This window comes from Manduca sexta, chromosome 6, assembly GCF_014839805.1.
Source record: "Manduca sexta isolate Smith_Timp_Sample1 chromosome 6, JHU_Msex_v1.0, whole genome shotgun sequence".
NCBI classification, from domain to species: Eukaryota; Metazoa; Arthropoda; class Insecta; order Lepidoptera; family Sphingidae; genus Manduca; species Manduca sexta.
This window is the reverse complement of record NC_051120.1, coordinates 7,269,614-7,291,715: the sequence shown is the minus strand read 5'-3', so window position 1 is coordinate 7,291,715 and position 22,102 is coordinate 7,269,614. Positions and strand designations below refer to the sequence as shown.

Genomic DNA, 22,102 nt, shown 5'->3' with positions numbered 1-22,102 from the left:
TTGGAGATTTTAATTATTTATTGTGTACGAAAATATATCCTACTTACTTAAAATTAAGTAATGACTATAAGTCTGTATTACTGAAATTAAAGATAAATAATTCTGTGTTTACATATTGCAAAATTAATTTTTATGTGCACTGTCCTTTCCCTATATTAATTCTTTTTACCATTTGTTCATTATTGCAATGTTATACAATAATATTACTTAAAGGCATTACAGTTCTTAAGAATAATATTTAGCATACTACAATTTAATTTACAAACTCTTGCAAGCAAATCATAGATGGCTATGTTAAATATAGTTCTTGATTTCACAAAAGATTTAAAAGCAAATCTGTTAGAATAATATTAAATGCCAAGGCCAAAGACGGAGACAATGCAGTACATTGTTTTATTTTCCCAACGGACAGTGCATGATCCGTCCGTATTGTTATCCCAGAAACATGAAGATGCTGTGTGGAGTCCGGCACCATTCTTTTGCATTATTGTGCATGTCACTGAAATAGAACACAATATTAACATTATTTTATTTTAATTATAATTATGAACATATTGTATTAAGGCAGTTTTCATAGCTTAGTCCAATACAAAATATAGAAAGGTAATGTTTACTTGTCTACCTTTGAATAGTGCAGAAACAAGGATTTGGCAAAGAGTGGATAAAGTAAATATAAAATAATTTTTGGCACTTCAATTTAGAACTTTCAAATAAAACTTTTACCCGGTAGAAGTAAGTTAATGTAAGAAACTGGGTAGCAAAACTTATACACACACCTATATATTTATAAGGCTTTTGTAGTTTTGTTAGCTGTCCAAGACATGATTCCACAACAGCCGATGTCCACTGGTTCACTTTGTTGTGCTGGTAAGCAGTACCTCCAATAGAGTTTTCTATAGCTTCTTTAATTATTTTACTCACATCATCGACAATGAATTGATTCTGAAACACGTCATGTTAGTGTATAAATAAGAAATCGATACAGCTCGGTAACGGTTCCGTTATGCGTTTGATACACTTACTTCTTCAGCCAAATCGCTACATTCTTTTACTTCCATGATTTAAAATATTACCAAACTCAAAATGTGTTGTCTGGAAGTCGTTTTGATACGAAAACAAAATTTTTGACGCTATGGATAGAAATCAATTCCAAAATTGACATTTATGATGCAGCCTTGCAGGCTGCAGACGCTTTGTCTATTGCATATTGTTTACTTGTCTATGTCCATGTAGCGGCAGTTTGGGATTAGAAAATTTTCTACTTATCGAATATCCATACAGTTCTAACAATATATCGACGGTTGTAGGTTTTACAAATGAAGTTAGATTATACTTTGTAAGATTTCAAATTTGATTCATATGGTGCTTTAGCAAAGAGAGTAACGACGCCGATCAACGCAAATATGTATGGAACTATAATAATATATATATATTTAATATATTTTTATATGTAATTTCGTCATATTAAATTTTAAAGGCCGAAATATCCATGATTATTAATTATTTTTACGTTTTTCTTTCAACTGCGAGAACTAATCACTAACTAGACGTGAATTTAAATTCTTTACTTGCCAATACTTGTTTAGTTACCCAGATTAAAGCCGAAACAAAATGTATGAAAATGGACCTTGAGGTATCGCCTTAAGGTAATTTCTATTGAACATACACATCTACAATTGATCATAAAAACAGAACGCCAAAGTATAAATCGTATTAGGAATTGAATTGCTTATCGAAATGTCCATTTAATAAAACTATCAGAAGACACGATAAATAGTTTATCGAGTTGATTTACCTCACTACGTAATTCATGCCGGATCTTTTATGTCACTAAAGCCGGACATACACGAGTTCCTAAAAAAATTATAATTGAGTTATCTTGTGAGTCCTCAAAGAAAAAGCGAGACAAAATAATAGGAAAGATACGTCTATTTGATCAGTACATAATAAAACTAATGACTAATAAAACTGAATGGTCCCGACTAATAAAATCGACTAAACCATGAACATAGAGCATGTAGATTTACCGTTTGATAGACCATAATTTTATTATCTGTTGGCGGAAGTTTATTGACAGTTATTTTTTGACGCTGACAATGATTTCGGATATGTCACTTTTTATTGTCCTTTTTTCGTGGTGAACATGGATATTTTCAATTTGATAATAAATTAGATATAATGGCTTCTTCGGTGCAAAACAATCGAGTATCACCGCCCGGATATTGTGTGTGTTGTCGTGTGTGCAATATGTGGTGTTGGAGAGCTTTCAAATGGCTCCCTGTATTGTTAATTGTGTCAATCGTAACTTGGTCCTATTATGCCTACGTTTACCAGTTGTGCATTTGTTAGTATTTTTTGAGAGTTTCTTAATGTTTGTCTCGCATAAGATAGTAGATAAATTATTGTTGAATTGTTTTACAGCTACGATTGAGAGTACAGTTCAAGAATGTGTGTATTTGGTGTTATATCACATACTGCTGATAATGTTTGCCTGGTCCTACTGGAGAACTATATTTGCTGAAATAAAACAAATTCCAGAGAAGGTGAGTAAAGCGTCTACTGAACCAGTTATGCGTGTTTTTGTCATCCTGTCGCTTCACAAAACATTAACAGGATCAATAGAACTATAATTTAATTATTGATAAAAACTTTAATCCTTGAATACTTGGAGAAAGTTGTTGGGTATTTATACTAGAAACAACATTGCTGGAGTAATAAGCATATTGTTAGTAGAAGGGAAAGTGCATGAGTTAAATAGGTATTGAGAGAAGTCATTATGATATTCAACCTACTCCACAAAGGAATAAAAATTATTTATAATATTTTTATTTAAAAAATGCTTTTTATTTTTTTTTATAAAAAATATGTGTCTTAGTGAGTTATAAATTTTATAAATGTTACATAATTTGTCAGAATTATTTGAAGCGAAATAAATGATCTTGTATTTGATAGATTTTGGTAATGACAACCTATATTACTTTCGAAATGTCTACACATCACAATGCTAAACAGATTACCTCCCATATTGTCTCTGTATCCGTACATCATTGAATAAAGTACAGGATACAGTTGTATCACACAGATAAGGAGGAAAACTATACTATGAATAATGGAGTGTTGACTGTTGATGAATCATTTATTTTGTTAAATGATAATTACTTTGCAACTGCTCCTCAATGGCTGATTCATGGTGATGAATATATTAATTACAAGGTGCTACTTGAGGCTTCATCTGGTACAAAAGTTTAAATCAATGTAGAGATCCTGAGCAACATTTGTGATGATGGAAATTTTATCTATTTAATTATAAAATTCAAATATTTCCCCCGGCAGAAAATGACTTATATAATGTATACAAAATTAATTGCACTATTCAATATTAATGTGCCATAATTCATCCAAATGTGTTCAACAGATTCTGAGTTTACTTCTAACATATACAGGATCATTTTGACATTGCATTACTAAATTAAACCACATACTCATCATCACCTTTGCCGACATTGTGTCAAAAATCATCCATTAATAATGAATGTTTTTACCAAAAATCCTGGTTGTAGTTTTCTGATTTTTGATCATTTTGTTGTTTAATGTGAATGTGATGTATGTGTGAGTGTATTTCTGACTGAAAATATAATGTTGCCGCTGCAACATATTCTCTTAGAGTAGTAGTAATAGTGGCATTAGAGTGCGTAAAATTAAAATTACTTTTTATTAATATTTATTGTGTTCAAAACTTACACTTGTTTATTTTACATGCACAGCTCAAGCAACATTTTGTAAAGTGTTATTTCCAAGTAGATAAAGTATGTGGTTTCATTTAGTAACTCAATGTCTAGGTGAATTGTAAGGATACCTATTTGAAAACTAGTAAATATATGAGAGGTACTGGATGGAAGAAAATGAACTCTTGATACTTAGTAATCAGTCAAATAGGCTTGTATAATAAATACCAGTAATCTGATGGTTTTATTACTTTGTTTTCCATTTGGATGCCCACCAAATGGTTTAACAAACCTTTACAGTTTAAAGTAAAATAAAATATTTAAAAGTTAAGAATACATTTAAAACATATGGATGTTTTGAAATTACAAAACCTGTTTTTGATTAAAAACATGTTTACACCATTGCCAGTTAGTTATAATATAAAACACCAACTGCCATGCAATTATTCTTGATTTCATTTAAATATATAACATTACATATACAAAATTATGAAAGACCTAATTTACTAATGTGCTTTGGTATAATGATTGTTCCTATACTTTGGCATAGTAAACATGTTACGTACAGGTAGCCAATATAGCCAAAAAAAATCAAAATAAATTGTCTTTAATGTTTTGTGTCCTTATCAATGAGTGTTTATCTTAACTAAAATACACTTCAAAGGGTTTACTTTATTTTGGTTTGAAAAAAGAGTATTTCAATTTAAGTCAATGTGTCAAGCATTTAAAATTTGTTCAACTACTCTTGCTGCTAACTGTACTTAACATGCTTACAGGGGTCGCTCGCCAACACTTGTCCCACTTATAGGCAATTAAAACCGACAACGCGAAATGTGTGAGCAGCTATTTAAGTCTTCAATATTAGCATTCGGATTACTTTTTTACACTTGCCAAGTTTTGTATCAATTTGACTATGCTCGCAATAGCCTAAGCTCAACCAACATGTAAAGATGTCATAAAATGTTATGTCACTAAAATATTGTGTCTATGAATTATTTTTATGAACTAAAAATATTTTTCAGTACAAACTGCCTGAAGTAGAATTAGAAAAATTGCTTAGTGCCGAATCAGAGGATGCTCAAAGGACAATATTGGAGAATTTCGCCAAGGATCTTCCCATAGTCACTAGGTAAGAACTGTTTTTTTCCCATAATAAACACTGAAATAAACTTTCCAGAATACTATGTATCAAACATTTTCTAACACAATAAAATATTTCCATTACATTTTATTTCAACACCAATTAGTGTATCTAAAATGGTACCAAACTTCAAACTAAAGATTATTTAGGTTTATTGTGCAAGTCACTCTTACGATCAAATATGGCTAATAGTAGTTTTTTCCTGTTCTAACATACATTTTTCATACAACACATATTATTACAATACAGAGCCATATTATTTATGATAATATGGCTCTGTATTAGAACAGCAAGATTAAAATACACCTTTACCTGTACACTAACAACAACTAATATCCCTAATATCAATATTCAGTAACAAGCGACATCGATGGTCTTCCAATAATTACCTCCCGCAGTTTCCAATAATGACCTCATTCTGCGAGAGTGCACTCGAATGCATTCGACCGGATGACGCTCAAACTACCTACAGTAGAATAAAAAGGGACAAAGCATGATTGAGTTAGCATTATAAAGGTCATCTGAAACTAAATTTTATTAAATACTTGAGTGTAATATGGGCATGGGACTAATATTTGCTTAGCAATAGGTTTATACAGGGTGTGTATAGGAATTGGGATCATAGTAATGGCACTTTATCTTACTGCAACTGATTTTTGTGTTATGTTTGCTACCTAGTAGGTACCTATGTAACAATCTTTACACTTTTTATTGGAAGTAAACATGCAATCTGAGTAAAGAGGGGCAAGGATGCTTGATTCAGGTCTTCATGTCACTTTTTAGTTATTATGAATGGTTAGATGTTAGCAGTAGGACAAATAAGTAATATGAAAGAAAAATCCCTCATTAGATTATTCAAGTCTGACGCCAAACATAGTATTCGAATTCAAATGTGCACTAGCAATCATGTGATATATCAAAGATAAAAAAGACCTCTTGACTTGATTCATGTAATTGGACATAAGTAGACTATTTGCAGATAAATAAAAATAAGATTACAAAATTCCCTATTTTTATGTAAACAAAATATTTTAGACAAAGACTTATATAATATCCACACTGCTGCCAGAATACATATTGGTGACCCATATGTTGTTGAGGCGCCAAAACACATCTCACAAAATATTTGCTTAGCACATTATCACATTTATGTTTCTCAATTCTAGACTATTGATAATGATAAGAAAGTACAGCGCACGTTTCTTTAAAACGGAAAGCAAAAAAGAGATTTTAGAAAATTTCGCCAATACAATACCTGTCTTAACAAGGTTAGTTGTTTTTATCATTTAATAGTTAGAATTGAGAAAAGTACATTTCGTTTTAGTAATGAGGTATTTAAACGCTGTTTCATCATGACGTATGTTTATTAGGCACTATACATAATTTCTCAGTCATTATTATATGATAAAATTTTAGAGTACCTATAGTAGATATCTATTAAAGATACTGTAATCTGATTTATATTAATGATCATTACTGTGTTATTTTTTCGATCGAAAGAATTAATGTTAATGTTTACATGTTGGTAAAAATTAGACAAGACAATAAGTCAGATTTCGCCCTTTATTAATCTTTCATGATTATTGGATTTTTTTACTAAAATACGAGTATACATAGAATTATGTGATCTATATAATTCAAATGAACCAGATTGCCGATTTGCCACTTTTTTAGTTTGATTTAGACATTATTAAATGTATTGTATGAATACCAATTATTCAAAATATCCCTAATATCACAATATGTATAGCTGTAGCCTAATATATCGATTTATAATAATATAATTTAATTTTAATTTGAAATCGGAATCTTTCTATGGACTATGTTCTGTATACTAAAGCTACATAGTTATATCATTATGATAACATTAAATTATGAGATGTTTGAAGTATCTAGGCCAAAGATATTGTACAGTCAAATAATGTACCCAAATAATAAAACGATTAATGTAAACAATTTAATGATTTCTAGCTAAACATTTCCTACCTTATAAGGTAGTGTGAAATTAGTCCGATATTATTTATGCAAAAGATTTTGCTGCTTTCTAAACAACGGATATTGAGCGTGCCCCATACATACTCGTATCATAGTAGTAACCTACTGACCCGGTACTTGATCATACATTTGCAACACATCCTGTATACAGTTGGAAATGTAAATTGAATTATCAAGACTAGTCGAGTGTGGTATAAGATTTAGTACTGTAAAAACGGTATCAATGGTTTTAAGTGATACATATTATTAACGGCTGTTTTTAAAATATACGTGGTTTCGTGTGCTGGTATGGATTTCAGATAGGATCAAACAGAAGTGAGCTCTACATTCAGAGCGAATCCAGCAGAAAACACCTCATATTGAGGTACACATGAGTTAATATTAACATCTATGTTGTCCCACTGTAGGGTGAGGTTTTATATATTTTTTACAATCAGTGTGGCCTTGTCCTCGGCAATACAATCATATGGAATAAAATCATTGCTCTCGTTTAGAATTACAATATACAAGTCTTATCCAATTTTTATTTCTTGGACGAATTAATTTAAAAGCCACTGATTCCAAAGTCAAGTTTTCATGCCCACTGTACTATTGTAAAAATGCAATACAAACTGGTAGTAACTTGAACATGCAATGTGCATATCAGGCACGTAATGCTGTCAGTTAGCCATATTTAATGTAAACTTAAATATACAAATAAAAATAAAAATCCGGTTATTGCCTCATTGTATAATAAATATTTATTATAATTAAGTACAGTTACATTGTAGAACTATAAACGCAAAGGAAAGCGGCACAGCTCATGCTTCATCGTCACCGGGACAGCAGTTCCAAGCAGTGCTGATTTTTTTTGACTGACTTCTTCGTGTTTTTACTTCATATTTTAGACTGTTATTGTGTTACGGAGTTGACTTACATTTCGATGGCTCCTACATAAACGAATGTATCTGAAACAATTGTGATATTCACTTTTTTAAAGTTTCTTTATGTAGGTACTGTTTACTACCAAAATACATTAAAAAAAGTTAGTAAATGATTGTTAATGAAGTGTTTTCTCGTTTATTAACTATTGAATTAAATGGGTTTGGTAGTAAACGGTACCTAGATAACGAAACGCTGAAATATAAATGTCGCATTTTTTCCAGATAGGATAGTTTCTTATGAGCCATCGATTTGCTCAAATCATCAGTCATATTCAGTACTAACACCTTAAACTAATAGTTTTATAGTTAACTTACCTATGGATGAAATACGTCCATTTCTAAGAACCTTAATAAAGTTTTTGTTGATTTAATGATCTGATTTATTTGGTAAACGTGTTTTCTAGTTACGTCAAGGTTAAATTAAACGCTGCAACTCAAGTCTGTATATTAATGTAAAAACAAGTTAAGCGACATATTGTTTTCGAAAATATTTAACGAGGTTAAAAAAGCATAGTAAATGTGCTGATTTTAGATATGTATGAAACTTAGTGTCGCAAAAAAAATTCGCTTAAATCAAATAGCCTTACAACCGTCGATTTTCTTTATTATTTATATTGGGAGCATGAAGCTGATTGACAGATTTGCATTTAGTATCTGTCTAACGTGCTTGAAATCACAAAAATCTTTGTTATCTGGTTGTAATGATGGAGTCTTAAATTTTGGAGATAGGTGTCTTGTTTAGCATCAGGGGCCAGCCATAAAATAAGTCACACGTTAACGAGCGGTAGGGGGCAACGAAGTGTGACATTATGTGACACGGGGGTGGAGGGGTCATAAATTTCATGATGTTACATGACAAAATCTTATTAGGTAAATGTCAAATAACTATATTATTGTTTAAAGAAATCTCTTTAACTCGACATGTCAGTGTCGTCAAGGTTTATTGAATTAGGGTCTTCAAAATGACGGAAAGATATAACATACGTCTTTTTGAATACAATTTTCGTATTCACCATATCGACAGGTGAAAATCTAATTGACATAAGCGACATTTTTTGTGACAATAAGTTACATACATATCTAAAATCAGCACTTTTCTTTATATTTTTTAATGTAATAGGGGACCGACCTATGCTTGATTTTGCACATTTTTCTATATGTAATGGTTAATAAAACGAAATAGAAGTACTCCTGCGAAAACTGCATAAATATTGGTTAAAAAATGAGTGAGTAATTCATATTTAAAATATTGTAATGTGCAGAAGTGCGCGCAATATGGGGATATCGCTTCATTTCTTTCTTTGGCACGCGTCGTAATTCCCAATGACGTCACATGTGGGTATTTCGTCTCTTTTCTGTTTCTTGTTAATTACCCCTTCTACCGAAATTCAAAGACTTATAACTTGTTGATTTTTTACCGGATTTCAATAATTCCTTCTGTGTTATAATTTATATTATGTAAATATTTGATAATAGTAAAGAACAAAAATGAGTCCGGTACCCTATTACAATGTTTTGAAAAATATGTCGCTTAGATCAATTAGCCTATCAACCGTCGATATATAACAGATCCAATTTATAATCCAATCCCATAGGACGATGTCAGGCTCGGTGCGTTATTGCAACCGCTGCGTGTTAGTGAAGCCGGACCGCGCGCACCACTGCAGCATATGCGCTCGCTGCGTCCTCAAGATGGACCACCACTGCCCGTGGGTTAACAACTGCGTGTGCTTCCACAACTACAAGTTCTTCATGTTGTTCCTCGGCTACGCACTCATCTACTGTCTCTTCATCATGGCCACGTGCCTGCCATATTTCATTAGGTTTTGGAAGGTGAGTAATGCCTTTTTTTAAATTGATGTGTGTTGCTTTGGGTGTCTTTAATTTCGCCACCTGATGGTTTATTTTACGTTTTATTATGATATTAAATATTTTGAAATAAAAAACGAATATACTCGTGTACAATGAGGAATAGTTCTTTTATGCTGAATGTTTATGAGTAATAACTAATATATATAATCAACCATACTATATATAATGCAGTATCTAGGTCTATATATACTTACTATAACAATTTTGCAGATGTATCAGAAATACAAGCATGCCCACTGCGACCGTTTAGTCGAAAACGGCACTTATACTAAAATTTGCATGGATTTGATTAACGTAATTTGAATTGTTTTTAATTATTATTATATATATTTATCATCAAATTTTAATCTTGCAGTCACACATCATTACATAGTTTTGTTTGCGAACGAATTGAACCGGGTTCAATAGGTTGGCGGTTACTGCTTCGTAGATTAGATATTAGGTGGCACAGTGCAAAGTTCGTCGCTGTTTTGTGTTACGCGTAACGTGTTTATGTTCATGCTATTTTTAAACACGCTAGTTTTTTTATCGTAATATTTAACAAGACAATGTTCGTCATTAGGCATTTGATATCGAAATACCAAATAGGTAGATTGTCTAAAAATACTTAGGTAACTCTGTGGGGGGCCCTTAATACATTTAAATTTTTACTCAAATATATTTGGAAGCAACTATATAGTGCGATGTAGCAAGGCATGATTATTCCTTTCGATTCTAGGTGTAATTATTTCGATGAAATAAACTATGCAATTTTACAAAGTGGACTATTTCCTCGTTTGCACAAAGCATTTAAAAGCGCCCTAATTCATCAGCTAGCATATATACGCTCAGCTTTGAAACATACACTCACATTGTCGTCATACAATCTGAATCTACAAGCTCATCGCATTAATTCGTGTGATAAGAGATAACGGCACCGCACAACATGATTTAGTTAATGACATGTCAAGGACGGTGTTGTTGACTCGCATATGCTTGTGACATTCGTTCCACATTGTTTAGTTGCGCGCCATATGCTTTTGTATGCCGACATAGCGTTATAATTTCCGCACATTTATCCGATGGATTGGTCAGAATTTATTTCAGTTAAGTAATTTATTATATCTTATTGATTATTTATTTGTAAATTTTAAGCATATTATACCTATCGATATTATTACTAAACTCATTTTTAAAAAGATTATAATATAGTGCGTGATAAAGTTTTCCAGGAGAAATATTATCCTTGAATAAAAAGTAGCCTACATCACTTAGGAATTAGGATGTAATGTAGCTTCCTATTACTGAAGAAATATTCTGAATCGGTTTAATAGTTCCTGAGATTAGCGCATTCAAACAAACTCTTCGGCTTTATAATATTAGTATAGATAAATTTATATTACCAATCAATTAAAGTGTACTAAATATTTCTAAACGACTATTGTGTCGCTTATTTCGTCTTAGATCGTGAACGAATTGAACTCCAGCAAGCTCCTAAATCCATTTTTGTAAATCGTTATATTGCTCGTTACATTTTTATACAAGATATTTCTTAGCGACTATTGTGTCGCTTAAATTGTCTTAGATTGTGAAGAAATAAAACTTCAGCAAGCTCTTACATCCATTTTTGTATATCGTTATATTTCTCGTTACATTTTGCTCTTTTTGCATGAACAAAAGTGACGCCATCGATTTCTCTTTATCATGCGTCTAGACATATCTTTAATCTTATAAATCTAATCTGCTGGTGCCAGAAGTTGTAGAGACTAAAAGTAAAAAGATCGTGATTTTAAGATATTTCAGCATTTGCATAAGCAATATTGTAAATTATGTCTTATTTCTTTTTAATAAATTAATAGATGTAAAACAAAGATAAGTGTAAAAGATTCAAAGTTTATATCCAAGACTGGAGATAAAATTTTAGCTAGTAACCTGTTCTAAATGGAGTTTCTGATGAAACACTTTATTAACCTAACGTTTGTGATATGTTTTATCTGCTTTTCCCATTAAGAAACACTGAATTTATATAACTATATATATTAAATTAAAACTATTTACTGATATCGTGGTTATTTATATTATTATTTTCTCTCGACGTTTCGAAGACTGTAGTCTTCGTGGTTACGAGGCGGACTGAGATATTGAATGTCCGCAAGTCAAAGTTACAATATCTGCCTATATTTTGCATAATTATACTTGCGGACGACCAACAATTCAAGCCCATGTAACCATGAAGACTGCAAAGTCTTCGAAACGTCGGAAAAAAATGTAAATAACCACGATAAAATCCGTAAATACATAGTTTTTTTAATGTCTAACATTCGCATAAACATAAGAAATCATTAGAGTTAATATGGTAAACGCATAGAATCTTACGTGTAAACACGAATCAATAATCAGTTCATTTGTTTATTGCGTCAATCGGCATCGCAGTGGGAATGGCTTTTTTTTAATTCATCCAAACAATTAAGATAAACAATGTGGAACGAATCGTGTTTTTTGTCAACATAACTCTGTTATTGTTGGTAATAGCGGAGTACGTCATAGTTCCGTCTTGGGTGTCATACTGTTAGCATTATATTATCGCTATCAAATGATATTTCTATTTAAGGTTTTTAATATACATATAAATAAAAAATCTGTCAATCAATAAATAAAAAACTTGTCTAGAAGCTTTTAAAATGATTTGTTATTATAATATAAATAGTAAATTTGTTATTAAATAAACGTTAGAAAATAAATTCAATAAACTAAGTAATAATACTTCTTATAAAAAAACCTTAGAAAATAAATACAATAAGTTTTAAACTTGTCTAGAAGCTTTTAAAATTAATTTGTTGTAAACATATTAATAAATCGTATAAGCCGTGTAGTAATACAGTAGTTTGTATGTCATCTCCATGTAAACTGTCATTAGTATTTAAATCTCATATAAACATATGCACAGTACATATATAATTATAATCTTACATAGATTAAGAGAAATTACGTATCGGGGCCACTTCCACTGGCGAGCTGCTAACCATGTTATCGCTTTTAATAACCCTATGATAAATCTAATGTTATGTTTAATTAAAATTGTTTTATTTTGTAATTGGGAAAATAAATGTCATTTTTACTGACTATTGCAAATGTTTCCGAGTTCTACCTGTCTGGAGATGAGGTTTCTTGCTTTTCTAAGCATTTGAATTTGCTTTTGGAATATTTTTACATCACCATTTTGAATGATTCATAAAAATCAAAACACGTTTAAATAATCGCAGCATGAAACTCGTCAGTGGACGTAGCCCCTTACTTTTGATTTGCTAAATATAAATTGTTTTCAGGGTGATTTCGGCACCGCGGCGAGCACTGGCAGATACCACATTGTGTTCGCTTTCTTCGTGTCTCTGATGTTTGCCATATCTCTGGGCTCGCTATTCGGATACCATTGTTACCTCGTCGCGAATAACAGGACTACATTGGGTATGTTGACTAACCGCGCTCACGATCCCAATCTCTTTTTTCGATCCATCGTGAAAATAGATTAATCAGAATATGGTTATTTTTGACGTGCTCAGAAATTATCTGGATCGATTTATTATCTCATTACCGGATCGGATCGACATTTAAGATTGGGATTGTTTATTGAAAACTACCTTAAATATTTTAGATTTAATTAATAATAAGGTTTCTTATATGCGAGAGCCGAGAGATCTAAATTGCTGTTATTTTTAAATAATAATAATACAGTCTTATAACTCTCTAGTTTACATTTAAAACACCGTGCCTTTAGCGACTTTTTCAGAATGATTTTTTATGTGCGTTTGAAATGTGCTTTAAGAAATATTTCATTACGTAATTAACCTATTTTATTCAAATATCATACTTTCTATTATATCTTTACGATGGACATAATCCATTGATAGAATATGCAAGTCACATGTCCATTAACTTTAATAAATGTTTGTAATCGATTTTTGAATCGATTATCGATTGATATCGATCTGATGCAGGCTGTTTCTAGAATGTCGTAAAACGTAAACTTATCAGATCCGAATTATTGCAGAATTATGTAAAATATTTTTATTATTCTACAGAAATTGTCTTTTGCTGGCAATTTTTTTGTGTTTATTAGTCTGTGATACAAATTATTGCAGTCGCATTGACCTTCGACGCTGCTTTGAAATAAATACCGATAATATAACGTAATATGAAACTAAAATGCTATGTTGTTTTCAGATATGCTTATAAATTATCGGCGCTTGAGCAGTCCGACTGGGCAAATACTTAACAAAATGCTCAAAACATTGGTCAATGGTAACTGCGGATAGTTTTTAGCGCAGACTTGTAGTAGAAATTTTAATTAGATGTATTTTGAAAGTCGATTTCGTTAAGCGTTAATTAGTTTTAAATTGTTGGGTATTTAGACACAAGTAAATGAAAGTGTATTTGAATTTTATTTGTTCATTGTTGTGTAAATAATTTGTCTCAAGTTCTCTAGACGTGATAGCGTTTTTTTCTCGAGGGTCTACGCTTTTATCGATTTACCGATATCTTCCTGAATGGCATTTAAAAAAAATATGTGACCCATATTAAACAGTCTTCGGATGTATAATTCAACGGTTTCTTCATGCATTACAATAAAAAAATATATATGTAACCCGTATTTAATCGTCTTCTAGTTACTTGGTCATAATCCCGTGGATTTGGAATTTACAGAAGCGTTCCGAGCGCCGATGTTCCGCAGCGGCGCGGACAAGAACGGCTTCTCCATCGGTGCTTTCAACAACTTCAAGGAAGTGTTCGGCAACAGCCCAAACCTTTGGTTGGTGCCAGTGTTTACCAGGTAACTCATTCTCATTTATACGCACACACAATTCTAAATTTAAAATTATAACTTGGCAACACTGCTTGCTATATTATCTATGGTTCACGATAATTTAATCGATAATCGACGTGATAAATCGATATAAATACTGCACGTTTTTAATAGGTTAAATTATGTTTAGGTCGCCTAACTGGCTAACAATAGTGAGCTAGATTGCATGTCCCCTGAACTGTGTGAAAAAGAAGTGAATGACCATGTCTAACGCGTGTATAGATTAGACTTAACAATAACACAGTGTGAAATATCGGAAACACATGTCATTATTATTTATGCTATATATAATTTTATCTCATATACCATTGGCGACTAACAAAAAATTGGGTACATCACTCCAAGCGTAGTTCATACGATGCGAATACTATGGATATGTCTTGAAAAATATTGGGTGTTCGTTATATCGTCGGTTGAAAGGCTAATTGACTTAAACGACATTTATTTTCGAAAAATTTTCTAATTTAGAAAAACAGAAGAAAACGCTGATTTTTAAATATGTATGAAAATTTAGTGTCGCAAAAAATGTCGCTTAAGTAAATTAGCCTTTCGACCGTCGATATTTTTACATAGATATCAGTTGGGATGTTAGTGAAAACGTTCCAAAATATCGATATAGTATTCAAGACATATTAACCTGCCATATCGAAGATTTTCCCTTCACTTCATATCAATACGATTTGATGTTCATTAATCTTACAAATCAACTAATTTACTATCCCATTAAAATCATATCATTTTATTCTTTAATTTTATGCATGAGTTTGGACTTGCATGACCACACGTTATTGTAAATATTTTTGAACTAATTCTTGTGCAGAATTATTTTGTTTGAAACGCAAATAAATATCTCATTAAATACAAACAATAACTAAGCATACACTACGTGTGACAGTAACTTCCAAATTAAATACAAATTCTTCATATAAAAACTGCACGTACTAAACACTATACTAACACGCATCGGGATGAGATTATGATAAAGGGAACCAAGAAGTGAATAATTTGGTCGCATAACTCGTGGTCGTTTTGTCAGCCTCGGGGACGGGTGCGAATACCCGGTACGTCGGGAACATCAGCTCCAGACGTTCACGACTCCACAGGAGACTCATGGGTACGAGTCCATGGGCACAACGCGGTCCAGGTCAGAGGCGGAACACGCGTCAGTACCCGCGCGACACATACCTTGAGACAAGTTTAGCAACTAAAGTAAATGCCACGAACGTTGTTATTCAGGCAATAGTAACAGTAACTTTGACTGTTATTAAAACCAGTTTCCGTATAGCCGGAGATAGTAATACCGCGTAATTGGCATTAGTGGACACCGCGTAATTTTGAAAAAATAAACAGGTGAGAATTAAAACTAAATGTGTCGACTATGACGTATTTTGTGTGCGTTCAGGCTAATTATGTCGGTTACGTGGTATTTATTAGATCTAGTAACACGGTATTGTACTATTCCGACGAAATGTAAAAGCCATAGCAGTTGCCACGATACGTAAACGCGAAAGCAATAGTTTGACTGTTTGTCGATAAAACTGGTCGTAACTAGTCTATCGACTCGCGTCTTCTCTGATAGTGCTCACGATTGGACCGTGAGCTGAAATGATTCACAAACTGGAAAATGTTGATACCAAACTAATAGTAATGTGTCTGTGACAAAAAATATTTTATTCTATCACGTAGAATAAAATAAGTTTTGTTTCGTAACAATACACATAATTATCGATATTTTGCTATCAATACTTTAATTGTGGGATGGGTCATTTTTGTATAACACGGTCCAATTTTTTTAGTTTTTATGTTTTTGTACATTATTTTGACAGTGCCAATCGTTACTATGTCCTATAGTATTAAATTCTTGCTGTCGTTAGAAACTATCGGTTGTTATTAATTAAATCTCATTATTGATACTTTATAATATAGGTAAAGTAGTCGAATTTAGATTGTAATTTGTGAATAACAGTGCCTTGACATTAGATTAAAATTATCGTGTAAGATATGGTAGGGGTTGTTACGTATACATTCAACGAATATTGTGCCTAGAAATTAATTTAGTAAAGCTTTAAATTGAACAAACACGGTGTACCTGAGCTAGTTTCCATTAAAATACGCTCAAGATATGTGAAGACGCTCGGCTGACGCGTGTTCATCCGATAATGAACAAATACTTATACATACAGAATTCCAATAATATAAAATGTTTGTTTTTCTTAAATATTGCGAATTGCTTTTTATTGCATTTATTGTTTCTGAGCTATATACAACACACAAGACTGATAAACTTATAGAAATATGTTCGTATTTTGTAAGTTTTGTGCACAATAAATATTTTGTTCATTGATTCTGTTTTTTATTTTAATTTATTTATTTATTATGAACTTGCGAGACGCTTAAGTCATGCGCATATCACAGCCAAGTTGCTTTTGAAGTAGACATTATAGTAACGCATTTATTAGCAAGCAAATGGATACCGTAAACTATGCTGAAACTAAACGTTAATATCATTACAATAAGGTTGATTTTACTAATCAGTAATAACGTCTGTGTGCTGTATATTCGTTTTGTTCTATATACCCTCCTCTTTCTCTCTCAGTCTGTTGTAGCATGCCTTCCGTCTAATATTTTATTTATTTGTCCTTAATGCTTCTGTCTGTTGATACTTCCTTTCATATTACCTTCTACGATGATGTAAGCGGAGAAAAATATATATTTTATTGCAATTTTAGCGTGGAGATGGGCCGCGAGACTGAGAGATGGAGACTGTGCCCCAGAAAGGGCAGAACCGTCCCGCAAATAGTATAAGGATAATGTATTAAAACCAATCTATTTCCATTTCACAATATTTTTATTACGATTATATTTGAATAAATCTTGTTCGTCTAAACAATATGCTTTTCATTCATTGGCTACATTCGGTTCGGCGTTTCAAAATTATCAGTCATTCACTTCTTTTTTTATGTCGTAGTAAAGATTATTTTTACATATTTATTTAACGTACGTGTCCTTTTGCATGCTAATTTTGTTAGCGAGACTGTAGGTAGATATAGTGCGAGTTAGTTTTAAGTGTGCTGTTATGTCACATGCTTCCACACTTAGAACAAGGCTTAAGTTATTTATAAGCACATTGTAGGACAATGATGTCATATGCGATTCCATCAGTAGACTGTGCAAAATATTTAAATACACACTCCAGGACCGAACTACATAAATATAGTTGATAAATATATGTTCAATAATTTTGCAACGAAAATATATTTACCAAAACGGCATTACATGTAGACATCAGTGTGTAGAGTTATAAAATTATTTTTATTAATTATGTAATAAAATTTTGGAGGTACCTACTGAATAAAGTAAGTAAGGCGTTAGCGGTTTTTTTTATTAAATTATTTAAAAAAAAATCATTTTTTTATAAACTAGATTTGTGTTCTAGGCTCTAGTGTTAGTGTTAGTCTCATAATGACACAAATTAGAAATACTTTGCACTAGCTTACATTAATTAAATATAACCTCCAATGGAAAGTAATCCTAACCTAACCTAACCTTACCAAGAAATCAAATTTGACACACCAAGGGTGTATATATGGTTTGTATAACGTAAGTGTATATCAGAAAATTGTCAAGCATTCATTGAAATATATAGTTTCGGCGACGGCATCGTGTATCCCACGCCACGTGACGACGAGGAATCTGAATCCCTACTCAGTTCGGAGCGGTGGGATAGATGGGGAGAGCGAGCGAGGCCCTTCGACGAGAGGGAGAGCTCGAGCTTCGACGAACTATGAGTGTAAACCACGGCCACATAGGCTTGAAGGCTTGACGGACTGATAAAAGGATTGACGGAGTTTTCAACAGGTTCAGCTGAGGCCTATTTGCCATACCTTTCCGTTTGAATAGATATTAAGCATGACATTTATCTCTTTGTTATAAAAGATTATTTATTATCGCAATTTTCTGTAAGTTTTAGATTTTTAATAAACTATGTGGCAAGATTCATTCATTCATGTATGTTGTATAATGATAATGTGTGAATTAATTCAAGGGTAATTTGAGTCATGATGAAACAATTTCATGTGGATTTGTTTGTGCTTGACGTTTCGATTGTCTATTAACTTTCTGTATTAGCTGTTTATTTTCACGTTTGCTGTGTGGGTAGTTTGATTTTATACAAATGATCGTGGTACCCGCAAGCGAAAACTGCATGATACAGAAAACTAATTTTTAAAGTGTTTTTCTAAGTTTTCACACAAGCTACGTCACAATTCAGTAATTATCACAAACATTGCGGCGTATCTTAAAAATATCATATTTTTTAAAAATACCATCTTATAACGATTTCAAAACGTTCAATCTAATTAAGATAATCGTAAATCCAAGCCTGCTTTATGTGGCCGTTGACAGCGTCCATGAAAATCAATGTGTAATAATTGGTGCTGTTTGAATTCTCAATGAATTCAAATTATAATGGAAATTTAATGTTAGTGTAGATAAGTGCTTCTTCTTATCACGAAAATAGTTGAAAATGTTTACCAAGTGTATGTGTGAAAACCAATCTATGTGTGAAATTGTGTCATAAATAATTGAGTATTGTGGATAAAAGTCCTTTCGCCACTGTTGTTAATTATTAAAATGGAGACTACATTCACAAAATCTGGTTTCTAGTTTAATAAATTTGTAGGCGCGTGTAATATACTATTAAAGTATATGTATATTAGTCGGAAATATTATCTCAAACAAAAATGTATCACAAAAGGTGGTTTTCTGAGGAAAGTATAACCTCTCTCGTCGTACCTTTGGAATTCTTATTCCGCCCAAACATGTTAGATGTAGGTAATCGGAATAACTTTGATTGCTTATTAATGTGCTAAATTATCTTTACGGTGTTGTGTAATGAAAAAAAAAACTAATTGATCATTAATTTGATACAGGATTATTCACAATATTTTGTACAAATCAACTGGTAGATTTTTGTCATTATATTTTAATTAAAAAAATGGAATGTAAGTACTTAAATCATATATTCAGTGTGTTATGCATTGGGATTTGTTAAGGTCATATTCTATTGCGGGAGTGTTGATAAAAAATTCAACTGATATAATGTATCGTATGTGATTTCAATGCATGTCCCTAAATATTTTTTTAAATGTAGACTAAAAATTTGAGCGACATGTATTAACTAAAATATGACATTTATTTTTCAATAGTCTCCTTAAATCATTAAATTTAAATATCACCATTAAAATAAAAGTGCTTAAACTTTTTGATGAGACTGCTAAATTATGCGAAATAAAACAACTTTAAAATATTTAGAAGACGATAAAAAATATAAAGATATTGACTAAGATATAAATAATAATATATGCCAATGGGCAAATGTTTAATTCACTAATTCGTATGAAAATAATTATATATTAAAAGATATAGGAATCGATGACTCGATTGGTTAAACAATAAATAGTTTATTAATTACAACTTAACAGCTATGACTTTTTTAAACTTAGGTGTGCAAAGCAGATTTACTGAATACTTTATTATTAAGTTTCTTTATAATATTTTTTGTTAGATATAAAAAAATGGAATAAGGAATTATAAATAAAATACAGATGCTATTTCAAAGAAGCTGGGTAGGTATAGCAATGGGAGCATGTGATGTTTCGCATCTTGGATCCATGCTGCGTCTATTAGTTTATTTTTTACAAGAGTAAGATCATGACAGTATTTAAATCTTAAGATATATTGAACAGTGAATGTTGCTATACTTCAAAGGTTCGAGGTTCTAATTATATACGCTTCGAGGCACGTTCGCCAATCTGAACAAACCCTAGGAAATGTTCTATGCGTGTATAATTTAGTTTGTTTATAATTATAAGGTCAAATTATAAAGTATATGATTTTTGTAGGTGAAATTATATCTGATGTGTGTGCAAATGTATTTTAAGTTTATAGTACTTAACTGAGGCAATATTTTAATATAAATTTAAGACATGCTTTGATTGTTATAATGGAATTGTGGAAAACCGTAGGACTTCGAAAATATAAGTGTGCTTTTAAGCATAGAACCTGCTAATGATTTTGTTTTGTGAATCAAAGACCTTTTAACGTGTAGGCGATTTAAATATTCATACCTATATAATAAGCCAAGAAATGAATTTTCCATTTGTCAGGAAAAATAATCCTGTTTTACTCCAAAATTCAGGTTAACCAGTTTTCAATAAACGAAACCCAACGCTTATTCGGTCTTTTTCAAAAATTCACCAATTGGAACAAAGTTTGTTTGACATGCTTATATGTAAATGCGTTGTATTGACTTTACATTATATCAAGGATTAATATTGGAATCGATTATTGGAAACGACCATCAATGCTAACTAAAACCGATATGCCATACTTATAGGTGTCTAATTTACAAATAATCACAACCGCCCATAAACAGTAACATCACCCTGAAAGATGCTATGTCATATCAACTCAGAAAGGGATCGTCAACGTATCGCCTTTCGCCTCGCCATCAAACAGGCGTCAACCAAAGCGGATCATCATCGGCTCCGGCACGTCGACGCGGCTACGGCTCAACGCGAGTTGCCTTGTAAATGACAGCACGTTCCACAAGAATAGAGCTTGTCCCGAGGCGATTACATTACTATAACGATTAGTGTGCTTTACAGTAGTTTCATAAAAATAATACTGCACGGCTCGAGTTGATACGGTGACGATCCCATTCTGAGTTAAGGCGATACCTCAAGGTCCATTTTCATACATTTTGTTTCGGCTTTAATCTGGGTAACTAAACAAGTATTGGCAAGTAAAGAATTTAAATTCACGTCTAGTTAGTGATTAGTTCTCGCAGTTGAAAGAAAAACGTAAAAATAATTAATAATCATGGATATTTCTGCCTTTAAAATTTCGTCATATTAAATTTGAGGTATCGCCTTAACACCGTTCATCTCGAAACATGAGACTTCGTTTTACCGATTATTTATTGTAAGAGCATTTAAACGGAATCAAAACGCATCTACAACGCTACACAGAAGAATTATGTTTTTAATAGACAAAGCGGGGGTTAGTTTGTTCTTTTACTAAGCAAGTGGATTTAAAAGAAAAATAATAACAATGCATATTCCGGGTATATATAGGACTTTTAGAACTAAAGGTGACCTAAGTCAGAAACACGATTTGCGAGAAACAAAAACGATTTGAAAACAATATCGAAGGCAAAGAATTGAGCAGTCGTCGAGAGTGAGAATCTCTGTTTATATCTATAATTTTGTCTTATTCTTATGGGATTATAAAGCATGCTTTGGAAAGTCGTTTTTTTAACAAAATCAGAAAAATATAAATTTTGTGTAAGGTAACTTTAGTTCTAGAGGTACATATGGATATAAATAAAGTTATCATTGGTTTACATCACATACCTAGTCATGTGGATAAGTTATTGTACCGAGAAATTCCAGATGCATTTAATATAGTTTATTGTGTTTACGTTCACATTCCTGTTATAAAAATATATAAATGTAGTAAATGTAAAAATACTAAAGCATAGATTACATAAGGTAGACAAATTTAATAGTAATAAATGAAAAAAAAAATGTATTATGCTAAAAGT

The 22,102-nt window shown here is 31.8% G+C and overlaps 2 protein-coding genes across 5 annotated transcripts; one reads left to right on the top strand and one right to left on the bottom strand.

The window, feature by feature from the left end:
• On the bottom strand, window positions 1–1,210 carry LOC115442200 (dynein light chain Tctex-type 1). The gene is made up of 3 exons (XM_030167208.2): window positions 1,023–1,210; window positions 777–942; window positions 1–499 (listed from the first exon to the last, which is right to left on the bottom strand). Exons 1-3 carry the CDS (start codon window positions 1,056–1,058, stop codon window positions 351–353), a joined length of 351 nt encoding a protein of 116 aa, XP_030023068.1. The 5' UTR covers window positions 1,059–1,210; the 3' UTR covers window positions 1–350.
• An 874-nt stretch (window positions 1,211–2,084) lies between these two features.
• Window positions 2,085–20,562, top strand: LOC115442176 (palmitoyltransferase ZDHHC15B). 4 transcript variants are annotated; one of them, XM_037446565.1, is made up of 9 exons: window positions 2,085–2,344; window positions 2,422–2,543; window positions 4,748–4,854; window positions 9,380–9,617; window positions 9,867–9,950; window positions 12,962–13,100; window positions 14,337–14,463; window positions 15,533–15,610; window positions 17,226–17,386. In XM_037446565.1, the coding sequence occupies exons 1-9, from the start codon at window positions 2,179–2,181 to the stop codon at window positions 17,299–17,301; spliced, it is 1,137 nt and encodes a 378-aa protein (XP_037302462.1). In that variant the 5' UTR covers window positions 2,085–2,178; the 3' UTR covers window positions 17,302–17,386. The 4 variants fall into 4 exon arrangements, with proteins under 4 accessions (XP_037302462.1, XP_030023035.1, XP_037302467.1 ...); XM_030167175.2 differs by having other exon boundaries at window positions 15,533–15,640; XM_037446570.1 differs by lacking the exons at window positions 15,533–15,610; window positions 17,226–17,386 and adding an exon at window positions 18,143–20,562.
• The last annotated feature ends 1,540 nt before the right edge of the window (window positions 20,563–22,102 follow it).